Source organism: Cebidichthys violaceus, unplaced genomic scaffold (genome assembly GCF_023349555.1).
Source record: "Cebidichthys violaceus isolate CVI_PGR_0920_01 unplaced genomic scaffold, fCebVio1.0.p SCAF_12, whole genome shotgun sequence".
Taxonomy (NCBI): Eukaryota; Metazoa; Chordata; class Actinopteri; order Perciformes; family Stichaeidae; genus Cebidichthys; species Cebidichthys violaceus.
In genome coordinates, this window is record NW_027176285.1 from 1,966,315 (window position 1) to 1,979,870 (window position 13,556).

A 13,556-nucleotide genomic window follows, 5' to 3' on the forward strand; every position below is an offset into this window, starting at 1 on the left:
TCAATAGTTCTGAATGAGTCCCATAATACTGAACACTGAAACAAGAAACATTGAGGAAAGAAGTTTATCTTTCATCGTCAGTTTGCAGGAGGAATCGGCAAAGAATCCAGTTTCTGAGATGCTTGTAAGCATCTCAACACACAGGGTGTGGGGGGGGGGGGGGTGGGGGGGGGACATCAGCTATTTACATTATCACAATTGATCAGCAATTTCAAGCTCCCCAGTGACCCCTCCAGTCATCCCCTTCCTCTCCTGAGCCTCGTCACACGAAGAGATCTGTCTTTATTTCCCTTGATTACCCCTGGCGACACTCTCTGGTTATACTGCATATATCAAAGCAAAGGCCCGACATATTCTATATGGTGCTGTTACCACTCTCCTAGGTGCTCAAGCACATGTCACATATATAGTGTTGTTGGTGAGTAAGGCGCATAAACTACGTCACAGTAGAAATGTACTAGCACAGGGGAAATTCTCCATCACATTGCTAACAATAAAGACAACCTTTATCTCAACGGCTACATCAATTACATGTAATTACTGTTTTCATCTCCCAGTATGAATTGTGCATGAATGTAATATCCTCGCTCTTATCAGGGGCTAAACACCGGGGCGTATGGAACAATGTAATTCCTTTTTCCACTACAAACATGGTAAAAAAAAACATAGTTACTGTGTGATCAAAAGTTATTAGTAATAATAATAGCTATTATTAAATGTTTAAATTATTCAGTGTGCCTCAATGATCATCTGTTTTAATTTCAGTAGCGTTGTTTCTTTTTTTAATAGAGCCATATTCATATTTGAAGGAAAAACTAATATAGTTAAAGATAATAATAACTTTATTGTAACCGCATCATACAACTCACGATGCGGCGCACCGTGTCATTTTTCAGCCCCGGGAATTTTGGCCACGTCTCTGTAATGCTCAAAATTATTACTTATTTCTTATTCAGCATAGATACCTTTTTTGGGAGACCAGTGGATCCAATGAATTATGAGACTCTCATTATAGCGACTCTGCAGCTGCACCTGCATTTTATGCCTCATATGTCTGCGCCGACATTACCGAGACAATTTATTGTGGCCTCTATTTATTTTACCAAGTGAAGAATGTGATCGGATTCTCATGCAGGACCTGTTGAAAACCCCTCAGGTTAATGACCTAAATAAAGAAGTGTAGACTTGTCCCGTATGGCCAACTTGTGCTGTGACACATGGGCAGTCACTCGACGAAGCCCAACATCTATTTTGCATTTAGCTTGTGCGAGAGTTTTGTGTTTGTTTTAAGATGCAAAGGATTAACGTGCTGGAAATAGTTCCCTTACAGCTGCTGATGTGGCGCCGCAGTTCAATTCAAAATAGGCGTGGATTTTGCAATAATGCACGGTACAAAATGCAACGGGCCTCACCTCCTGTTCCCCGTGCTAAGGGGGACCCTCCAGCCCTTTATCTGGCTGAGCTCGGGGTCGGCCACGTCGATGAACAAGGGCAGGTGGGGCATCCACACGCTCATCTCCAGCTGGGCGCTCATGAAGCTGTAGGTGAAGTTGAGCATCACCTTGCTCTTCCCTCTCGTCTCCTTCCCGTTGACATACACGTAGTCGCATCGCTCTGACACCTGCAGAAAACGGGCACAAATTAGGGAAACGGGAGGATGAGAGAGGGAGAAGAAAGAAGGGCAATCTATTTGACAGAAGTATTTAAATTCTAATAAGGAGTCATATAAACGAAATGCTTCTGAAATGTGTCATCTTGAGAGAGATCCTCTGTTCCGTCTGTCCAGTTGATGTTTTCGTCAGCAGCCTCTTCTGAGATGTTGGCGCGTGGAAAGATTCTGGCATTGCTTCAGTAAAACCTCACGAGTCAGGTCCGCTGAGTTTCTTCTGCGTGTGCGTTTTGAATGTGCGCAGATAAGTCGTCGACGCGCGCGGGTGTGCGTGCATGCAGGGTAATATGTGTGCGAGTAATGTGACTTTGGTTCCAACCGAACAGATGGAGCTCAATAAAAGACGCAAACTTTCTTCAGCCAACCAGAGAACGGAAACCTCAAACCGAATTATGATTGGCCGCGTGAAATACAGCTCCAATCAGTTTATTGAGGTTTTGTTGACTCGTCTCCAACACAGAGAAATGATACAGCAGAACATGTCTTAAATGTCTGTCTATTATCTTCAAAGCAGCAGAACCGTCACATGTTTTGTTTCCAATCCCTTGCATTTCGATCTCAAATACCATCATAAGCTTGATTGGCACAGCTGCTAATTTTGGCACACGTCCCCATTACTGACAATTGCTTCTTTGTAACAAACCACTCACAAGAAGACTGTCATCTGTCTCCACGTCTTTGGATAAAACTTGGCTCTGCTCTCCAATGATGTCAGGCCAGCCCCCTATCTCTGGGGAACTGAACTGACAGCTTGGTGTCTGTCAGTTCTCTCCTCCTCCTCCTCCTCCTCCCATTCGTTTCCTCTTTCTCTCCCGCTCTCTCACTCTTACCCTCGTCCTACTAAACTACCACTGTGGACTTCTACATGTTCGGTCTTGATGGAATGGGAACAGGCTGTGCGTCAGGAAGGGACCGATTCTCAGGCTGGAATCAGCTTGTTGAAAGGTTCAAGAAGTCAACCGGACGATTTTGGTCAAATTATCAGTTTAGGTTCATCAAGCCACCGTGTGACATTCAGCAAATGACGATAAAGGAATATCTACCCAAATGCATCTGTCACACGATGAAGTGTGTGACTTTAATATCAAAATGATGTAGCCTTATTTGATAGGATCAACAGAGAAATTCTCATGGGAAATTTTCACTATCACTAATTCTATAATCGATTCATTGTAAAGATATTTGAACAGAATGATGCAGAATAATAATAATCATCAGTTGCAGCCTTACAACTTGTTTTGTAGAACTGATGCAGGCAGAGGAGATACATGCTATAATACTCTATATTATATACTCTCACAAGAGGCTAGATCTATGAGAAACGTTGTGCTCATTGAGAAGTGTAAACAATATTCCATATTCTTAGTTTTTAATTGTTTTATTCTTCAAAAAAGCGTGAAGCAGCCTAACTGGAATGAAATCTAGTTTTAAATCTAGAGCGTAATGCCTTTAAGGACATCCGAACTGTGGCTTCACTTGTAGTCTTGATAGTATAAACAGTTAACAGAGGAGCGATGCACTTGTGTGTCTTCAAAAGTATTTTATACTACAGTACGCTCGCTGTACATGTAAACTGGTATACATGTAATAAAAGAGACAGGCTGCTTCTTCATTTGAGGGATTACAGCTTTCTGCCCTCGCTGGTTTTGAACAGTTGATGCGAGTTGATGACGATGGATTGTATATGCTATGGAAATTACTCTCTTTGGGAAGTGTGTGCACGTTGAAGTCCCAGGAACACACACACACACACACACACACACACACACACACACACACACACACACACACACACACACACACACACAGAACATGCACTAATGCGCAGGGTTTCTAGAGGCAACCATCCAGAAAGTGAGCAGAAAAAATCCACTTCACTCCTCATTGAGTCTCTTAAGCCTCACCTCTAGTTCTGCTGCCTTTTCACCGTTCATTTCCTCCCCCCCCCCCCCCTCTCTGTCTGCCTCACCCCTCTGTGTCGCCTCGTTGCTGCAATCAAATTATGTCAAGTTGTCAACCCATTTCTACCTTTTTTGTCGTTTTTTTTCCCCCCCCACTTTGTTTCCCAGTTCTAGCTCCATCTGCATCTTTCCTTCTTGAAGGGAATGGAAGTTGATAAGCATAAAAATTTAATTGAGATCTGCTGAAGGTGGCATCTCGTGAAGAATGTATCACCGCGAATGTGTCACGAAACCACGCACGATGTCCACACCTCTCCATGGAAATAATCCATTGTGTCGCTAATCATGCAGGCTTGAAATGTATCCAGAGTGACGCACGCAAACGGATGCGATGTGTCACTTACATTACACTGTGCTTGTGCTTCTGCTGTGGCCATTTCCCAAAGCATGTTAAGCTTTGTTTTGATTCCTTAAAATACATAATTGTCTTAATACTTAACTGAAATCCAGGGCACTGGGCTGAAGTGATATCTTTCTTTGATTCTTGCTTAGAGCAGCAATTAATTCCGATTTCCATCACTGTAAACTTTGCATGGAACTTTACGGTGAGGTTTATTGAATACACCTCAGGGCTCTACATCACTGTGATAAAAGGAGAAACATCTACAGCTCGCGTTAAAACGGAATATTAAAACACGTCCTTGTTTTCTTTGTGTTCACCTCATTTTTTTGATTTTAGACATTTGATAAACATAATTATAATACCCCGCTGTTCATTCTTTTTCACTCTTTATTTTAGGAGAAAATATTGAATCAATATTTGTTTTGCCCAGTCACAAAGCATGGCTTGGAAGCCAGTCAAAAGCAGCAAGAACCCACTGAGTCATGCTAATTCCTGGCCTCACTTGTTACCGTAGAGCACTGCGCTACTTATGATAATGGGCAGAGAAGGCGAGTGGCATTGCCATCAGGTCTAAAGAGAGTTAACAATAGAGGGTAGGTAAATCACAGAGACTGAATACAATATGGACGTTGCAATGGAGATTGACTCACTTTTGCCTTCAAGCCTCAAATGATTTGAGTCTCTGCAGTTTTTTCGCGCTTCCGTTTTGGATTTGTTTCTCGGCGCCGGAGGTTTATGCGTGGTAAATCCACAACAAAATGTACTTTCTGTCAGGTTGGCTGTAACTTATCATAGGCCTTGTTCTGCATTTGCAAACAGGAACTATTTCAAAAACCTGTTGTTGTCTTTGTGTGTAAGGATGATGCCTTTTCACTGAGAGATACGACAGAAGTATTCCTATCCTAACCCTATTTTCGGTGTTTTACTTTCCAATAAAATTGCTCTTGACTGCAAAAAGCATACTTTGAATGCCACAACAGGAAGTCAAGTAAGCTCTATTACTGCTCACCACAGCAATAGCCCGATAGGCGATAGTGCCACTAAAAATAAGCGAAAGGAAGAGTGCTCTCTGTGATGGCACAGAGCTCCCTGAAGACTCAAGGTGGACTTTTTTCTTTCTCCTGAACTACCCTAAACCCCTCGCAATAAATTCACCATTCCCTCGCAATATTTTGCCATATCTAGTAATTTGTCTTGCATTCCCATTTCAAATCCTGCGTGGCTTAACAATGCAAAGAGTAGCCACAGTACGGCTACGGTCGCCATATCGTAGAACCATAGATGCTACAGCCATCGTCGGATCAATCGTCACATCCACAGCCAGGCGGAGCAGCTGCAGCTGTGCTCACAGCCAGCGGCTGTATACTGTCAGTTTGACAGTAATGAGCAATAAATGCAGTAATGAGCAATAAATGCACAATGTAAAGTGTCACATCTATCCTTTCTGTAGTATGTGCAGAGTGTTTCCCTGAACGGGTCCAACTCACTAACTCTCACTATGGATCAGCGGGAATGCAAACATTATTGCAAATGACAAAAAAAAAAAAAAACGAAATCCCACCGCGACCCTTCAGGAATGATTTGCGATGTCAAGCAGCTTTACACGTCACAAAATGATGTTCTATAGCACTGTGCTGTAAGAATCAACTTGTTAAGCAATCAATTAGAGCCCATGATATCAAACATTATCTCTTTTTTACAAGCGAGGCCATTATGGCAGTGATTAATCTTCTGATTATCTTCTCAATTAAGCGATTAATCATTCGGTCCATAAAATTTCAGAAAGCAGGGTAATAGGGACAATCACGCCGTCCTCCTCAAAGTTTCGGTTAAACAGTTAGAGAGGATGGAGAAGCCTTCCGATCCTAAAAAAAAAAAAAAAAAAAAAAAAAAAAAAGTTTTATTTTGAGTTTCCTTTGAAAATAGGGTGGAGAGAGGAGGGGCACCGCTTACTGTTCCCAATCTAGACGGTTGGGCATGGGAGTACGCTACCGAGGTCAGCGTCACAATGTGTGGTTCTTTTTCAGTGGATAATTAAACCCTTTGAGAGATCCGCTCCTTCTCTTCTCTCTGATATGCATGTACGGTACACAGAAACACAAATCAGCTCCTCAATATAACACAGACACGCTTGCAACACTATTCTTTTTTTTTTCTTTTCTCGCGCACACATCAAACAGTTCATTCTCTCACTTCGTTTTCTCTCATTCCTCCTTTCGTATAATACAATGGGGACGTGTTCAAGGGCAGATATTTAATCCAAAATTGCTAAAGGAAAGAGCTCCGTCTTTTACTTACCGGTACTTTGCTTTTTTTTATTTTTTTTTTATATCAGACAACAAATCCTGTGTAACGTTTCCCAAAGAATTCAATAAGGTTTGAGATTGATCACTTAAGCTTTCAGAAAGCCGATGAAAATCAATTTACGGAGCCTCGTGTTGAACTTGCTCAAGATAGGAAATCAATCAGGGTGAACATTTTGTCACCTTTTATGGTTTGTCAAAGCCATGTTATTGAAGTTGCAAACAGGGGCTGTCTCCTATGTGCATACAGTCAGCTTACAAACAAATACCTCTTTAAAGCAAGAAATAACCTAATTGATGCTATGTTTTATATGATATACCGAATATGTGATGCAGTGACATTGTTTTAACATTATCTGGAGGCAAGTATAACGAGCAGAGGGAGATTGGAGTTGCAATTGTGTCTAATAAGACTCTGAGCTGCCGTTTTCCTGATGTGTAGCTCCTTCATATGAGTAAGTAAGTACAGGTATTGTTTTACAAGATGAGCAAAAACAAGCAGACTAGTAGTTTATTTTTGTATTCATACCGATCTGACATTTTGTACATTCTGGGACTGCATAGAGCTACAGGCAGAATGTGTTTCTTTCAGCAGCTTGTGCAATGAAGAAAGATAATTGTTGCTCAAATCTTTTTTTTTTTTGAATTTCGCTGGTATCACTCTGTGACCTGAGGAGACGCTCTCGCTTTCTGGCACACCATGTGACAAAGAAAGAGGAAAAAGCCAGGCCCTATGTTGCTGGAGGTAATTCAGCACCTGCTTGCTAAACTAATGTGCACAAACCACTTCTACAACTACCTTTTATTCATCCTGCTCACTCACCCACCTACCACTAGACAGCTGAACGTGAGGCAGAAGACAATAAAGACAAATTGGAAAAAAAGGTAAAACAAAAAGCAGCTGCTCAAAACCCATCCCCCCACACACCTTGATAACCTGCTCGTCTGTTGATTTGCATTCCACTGACTCCGTTACATCAGAGACCGCTCCGTCCGTTCCTACGGTGACTACCTTTACTGGCACGGCAACTGTTCGCCCATTGAGGACAGCTGTGTTGAGGATCTCGGTGTCCTGCAAGGGAAAAAATAGAAAGACACAAATCAGTACAACTCACTGACTGCTGGGACTCAAACTATGATCAATATCAATATTTAAGAATTGTATTCAATGCTATTATACTGTATTTAGGTCAATGTCCTATTTTTTAAAAACATAAACACTATGATGACACTACTGATCAGGATCCCTGAAATTGAATCGGTTGAAAAAAAGTTTGTCACTGCCAACCAGAAAGACATAAAAAGTGTTTTCTGATCTGATGCCAACATCAGCAGGATGACATAATTTGACTGTACCCTCCAAAACCGAAAAAAAAAATGACTCAGACAACACAATGGTTGGAGTATGGTGAGACGGAGCAAACATGACTTGGTTGTGGAAAGTAGGGTTCAATGTCAGTGTTTGTTTTTTTTTCTTGCAAATCGGACAAATCGGTCACAAATCTACAAGCCCAAAGTTCATTTTTTCTTGCCCCGATACAAATTATTTGCCCGATCGCTTGTGCACATGAGCAAATCTCAACAGAGATGAGAAAGAAGAGAGATGGCCCACTCCTTAGCTACTTCCATTAGCACCGGACAAAGGCAAGGTGTTTAATTCTTTAATTCCACTTGCCGATTAGGCAAGCATGTTGCTAGATCTACTAGCCTCAAGTAGCATTTTACTTGTCCTGGGCAAGCGGGCATTCCTTATTGTCCAGCCGTGGAACGATCATGATTAGGGCTAAAATGACGTCCTTGTTGAGGTTGGGAGACCATCGTTGTCATGGTTAGATGGTAACCACTTGGTTAAGCTCAGGTAAAGATTGTGGTCAATGTTAAAAGATGCCAAAGTTGACTGTTGGTTGAAAATAGGAGATGGACAGCGGCCTCAACCATACATTCGGCATCTGTGTACTGCAGTTTACTTATTGGTGGACATATATATATATATATATATTGACACCAATGTTTTTGCAATAAGCTGACGTTGATATAATTCTCAAAGTAATACTCCAAAATTAGGGGAAATATGATTGTCTGCTGCCTTGGGAGGACTAAGAGACAGTGTCATGTTAGTGACATCAGACTTCTCTAGACCTTGTTTAGTCTAGCTTAGAGCAGTTCCTAGAATTTAGGGAAAATAGATAACCTCCACCAAAAGAGGAACAATTTGCTTTTCAGCTGCTCCAACTTCACAATGTCCTGTTTTCAGTCTCTGCATGTGTTAAATAGACACCCACAACATGTGAATTAGACAGCTGTGAGTTGTTTTTTAACAATCGATGGACCTATGTTCGCTGTTTACCCTCTGCTTTCTGTGCTTGTGCTAAGCTAACACAACCTGCGAGTAAGAGTGTGAGAAAGACTTTAGGTTTTTCATTTCTAATTACCGTAGTTCCGAATGATTCCGAGTACATAAATTGAACATCGCATTCGTTTTTTATCAGCTACCATCAACTGGTTCATTCACGTTTCACCATCGGCGTCATTGAGATCTCAAAGCGCAGCTCATTTCCAATGAATTCAACTGTGTAACCTTGAGGTTAATTCCTCGACGCACTAAGTGTCTCCAACTGATACAGACATATTAAGTGTAATGATGATTGCGATTTAAACAATGTATGTATGTAAATGTATATGTGTTTGTTCTGCCGTAAACAGGTCAAATATTTACTTATTGTAGCACTATACTATATGAACAGAAAAAAAAATCTATATAAATATGACATTTTTTATGTCATTGTCAAAATATTATTATTTGAATCTCAGCTAAACCCCGGAACTCCACTTTAGTGGGAAAAAAAAACAACTTTTACAATAATGCGTAATGTCAAATTGCAGGCGTTTAATAAGAGATATCACAAGATACACTTGAGAACTGAAGGCCTTATAGAGGAGAAGGAAGAAGATAATGAGATCAATTAAGACAACATCTGGTAATCCTTGAGCTCTGAGTGTGTTGGTTGTACATAGGATATGCTATGACAGTGTAAACCGCTCATCACAGCTTAGTTTCATTAACAGACTACCGAGAGGCCCAAACCCTTTGAAAGGCAAAGGAAAAGTGGTCTCCAGACAGCTCTGTGTTCACCACAACTGGTGCCTCACTGTTTGCTTTGTTTCTTCAAACCGCATACTCCTTTTGAGGAAAATACTATCATTTAAGCTCTTCTTGGGAGTTGTGGTCAGAAGGCCATCGGTGCCTGTCACGGTGGCAGCCTAACCCAGGGAGACTGTCAAGCTGAAGAAGGAGGCCTTTCGGGCTTGGTGACACGGGGGTCTCTGGAACAGCAGACGGGCCAGAAGGGCTGAAGCTTCAGCGGTTGCCAAAGCAAAAACCCGGGTGTTTCGGGGAGACTATAGAGGAGTACTTTAGCTTGGCTTCAAGAAAGCTTCAGAGAGGGAAAGCAGGACTCTGCGTGTGATTGAAATAATTAGATTGCGGGCAAAATGAGCTTCCTTCATAGGTTGGCTGGGCTCAGCCTTAGGGATGGGGTGCTTGGGGTAGGGCTGCTGCCCCTTCGCGTCGAAAAGGGGCTAACGGAGGTGGTTCAGGCATCTGATCAGGATGCCTCCTGGACGCCTCCCTTTTTAGAGGTTTTACGGGCACGTCAAACTGGTAAGAGGCCTCGGTTGGACCCAGAACACACTGGAGGGATTATTCATCTCGTCTGGCCTTGGAACGCCTCAGGGTCCCCCAGGAGGAGCTGGTGAGAGGGACGTCTGGAATACCCTCCGACGCAACCTGGCCCCCGGATAAGTGGATAGAGAACGGATGGAAGAGACCAAATAATGCCAACAAGGGTCCCAAAACAGACTGACGGGCAATTAAACTGTCTGAATTCCTTTTTTCTTTTCCCATGAATTGAAATGAAGAACAAAACTCTGGACAGGTGGACTAGACACTCCCATATGTTACCAGCCAAAGTAGGACTTTCTCCATTCTTAATCAAAGCACAATCTCAGTGAGAGGACTCAAACAAACCTAGTACACGTATTAATCAGAGCGCTCACATAAGAATGTACTATCGAAATGCTAACTATATTTGGAATTTATGAACAATTCTCTGTCAAATCAGCAGGAAGACATGTAGAAACAGCTGTTTCTCTCTCTCTCTCTCTCTCTCGCTCTCTCTCTCTCTCTCTCTCTCTCTCTCTCTCTCTCTCTCTCTCCCATTGACTGTCACTTCGTTTCCCTGTCGCTTCCCTTCTGTCTGTGGATCACTACAATGGGGAAAACAGAATTAGGGCTGAAAGTTCTATTTATAACTATGAAAAGCCGGAAGACTAAAAAACCGTGTGTCGCTCCGTTTCAATACTTTACACACACACACGCACGCACGCACGCACGCACGCACACACACACACACACACACACACACACACACACACACACACACACGCATGCACACGCACACACACACACACGCATGCACATGCACACACACACACACACACACACACACACGAACAACAGCTGAGTGATACTCGCATGTATCTCTGCAAAAATTTGGCTGTTTTTACTTTTTCTTTTAACCCTTAAACAGAGGATGATTAATGAGCAAAAAAACAAAACAAAATATGATTTGACAATCGGTCAACAACAACAGGTGACAAATTACATGTAATGTATGTAATGTCTTAGCAGGGAAGAAATGAGGTGTATTAGGTAGGTCTGTACGTTGATGCAAAATGATTAGGAAACTAATGCATGTCAGGTCATGATGATGTGGGTGTATGCAAGATGTGTTCAAGTTAATATGTAAGTAGGGAGTTGAGAAAAAAATGAAAAAGGTATTTACGCTTATTGTATGCTATAAAATTCCATCAACTTTCATACCTGCTCCTCTGTGAACAATGAACGTCTTTGCTCATAATCATGTGATGAGACAGAATGTACAGTCTCTTGAGCCGATGGAAAGTGTTGCATGGGTTCCGTCCATCTACAGGTGATGGGAAGTGTCATTAACGAGCCGCTAACGCTGGAACAACTCGATGAAAAGAGAGGTCCTTAATGAGCTTCGACATGTTTTATTGGGACTGTTTGTTTGTGCCACAAAGAATAGAATGTTGACTGTGCTCGGATATAATACACACGATCACAAACACGTGTTTTCTTGGCTGGAATTAAGTGCGGTTTAGTGAGACATGAGGCACAAAAGGCTGTATTTTTTTTTTTCCCCCCTGCATGAAATTCGCTCATCTCTCACTGGGCATCTCCTGGCTGATTAATACTCTCCTGGAGTCATAAAGGGCTGAGATGCACATCCTATTGATGAAGCCTATTTGTACACAATGCAGATAAACACCCATGTCTCCAAATGGCTGCATTATTGGCTTACACACACACACACACACACACACACACACACACACACACACACACACACACACACACACACACACACACACTCACTCATGTGCTGCTCCTTAATTGGCTGATATTAGCTATTGGTATCAAAGCATATGCTGCACGATTAGTACAGATATGGAAAGTGCAGAGTGGACTACTATTTAAACACAGTGACATGCAGTCGGGTATGAGATGCAAGACATTACAAACACTGAACACACAAGTCCCGCATTAGGCAACAGGTGCTACAATCGGAATATCGGTTGCTAATATCGGAATCGACATCTGTTCCAAAAATCCTGTATCAGTTGGGCTCTGCTAGTATCCAAACCTGCACATACGTCCATAGACACGCTCACACATGACGCACAAGCACAAATACAGGCTTTCTGCCCCGCTTATAGGAGAAGAGGCACGGCTCCCTCCGAACGCAGCAGCTTATCTTAACAACCGCTCATTGCAGTGCAGAGAAGACAGCAAGAAAAGAGAAGAAAGACGGCGAGAGAGGGAAGAATCGATAAAAGGCCATTACGCTTCTGTGCAGCCGGGGTAGAAGGGTGGAGTGTGTGTGGGGGCTGATATGGTTGTGGATAAATGATGTGCAAAGGGAGCAGACAACCTACAGAAGCACCTTTTTTTTTTTTTTAGAGAAAAGTCACTGCATGTGAACGTCAGCCAGCTCAAGGACACGACAGACACTGGTGTCGGGGAAAATCACAGCAACAAAACTCTCAGCAATATGTTCCTGAGATCTGGTGACTGGGTGGCCGTGGAGGATGTTTGAAATCCCTTTTTTTGGGGGGATTTTGTTGTTTGAAAGCATTAGGTGTCCATTTCAAAACCAGAAGCGCATAAAAGAAAATGATTACGGACGACTCATCTGGCAATATCAACCGTCTTAAGCGCTTAAGGCCCCAGGCTTTTTGAGTCACATCTAGTATCTTTCTACACTGGTCTTGGATACAAGCAGTTTACAAGTACAGCTGCACGAAGCTTCAGGTTCAGCGCTGCATCCTTGTCAGTCAGCTTCAACTTTCAGTCAAATTCACAGTTTGCCCATTCACATGTTTTAAGCGAGTGTGACAGCTCCCAAGTCTTTGTCACAGCATCTGTGAATTTATTTGGCCCGCCACGAGGTTCAATCTCATTCAAGTTAGTGTTAAAAACATCAACATAATATCATCACTATTTAGGATATATGAGGTCCAGTTGCAATCTCCGCTAATGATGCTCATAATTATTCAGTCCATTAATTGCTCGGTTACTTCTTTGTGAGCTCTTTGTGATACCAATCAACGTTACCTACCAGTCCATATGACTTACATTCTTCAGCTCTTGTTTCTTTTACAAAAAGCCAATGTGAACACAAACTGTACCAAAACTAGAAGGCTACAGCAAATCCATTAGCGTTGTCCTGTATACAAAATGAATCAGTCCCCGGTACACCTTGTACCAGAGAAGGTGTGCTCTAAGCTCAAAGAGGTTACAGCAGAGAGGACTGTGAACTGATGGCATTCACTTATTCAAAAGTCAAAGAGGAGATGGGGAAGGTGACAGCTGAGATATGTTTAGCTTAGATCAGGGCCGCGCACTGCTGCTTAACACTGGCCAGCCATTTATTATTCATTGACTGAACAGATTCCGCAGGACCTCAGCTCCACCATTCACTCACCGGCTGTGGTTGACAATAAGCTCACAGGTCCTGCGTTGTGTTGGCCTACAGCACTTGTGAGAAGGATTTATTTTTTGCCAGTGCAGCACTCTCATCTATTCAGTTCATATCAATTATCAATAAAAAAAAAAAGTCTGTTCCCTCCAGCAGCCACGTATATAGTGTCCCCCCCCCCCCCCCCGTCACTCAAATGCACCAAGACATCTCCTAGCC

The 13,556-nt window shown here is 42.4% G+C and overlaps 1 protein-coding gene across 1 annotated transcript in view; it reads right to left on the reverse strand.

Annotated features, from left to right (window-relative positions):
* LOC137868879 (transmembrane protein 132C-like) overlaps positions 1–13,556 on the reverse strand; it is a 122,761-nt gene that overhangs the window by 10,280 nt on the left and 98,925 nt on the right. The window contains 2 exon segments of the mRNA XM_068705884.1: positions 1,413–1,621; positions 7,205–7,348. Coding sequence (XP_068561985.1) covers positions 1,413–1,621; positions 7,205–7,348 — 353 coding nt within the window.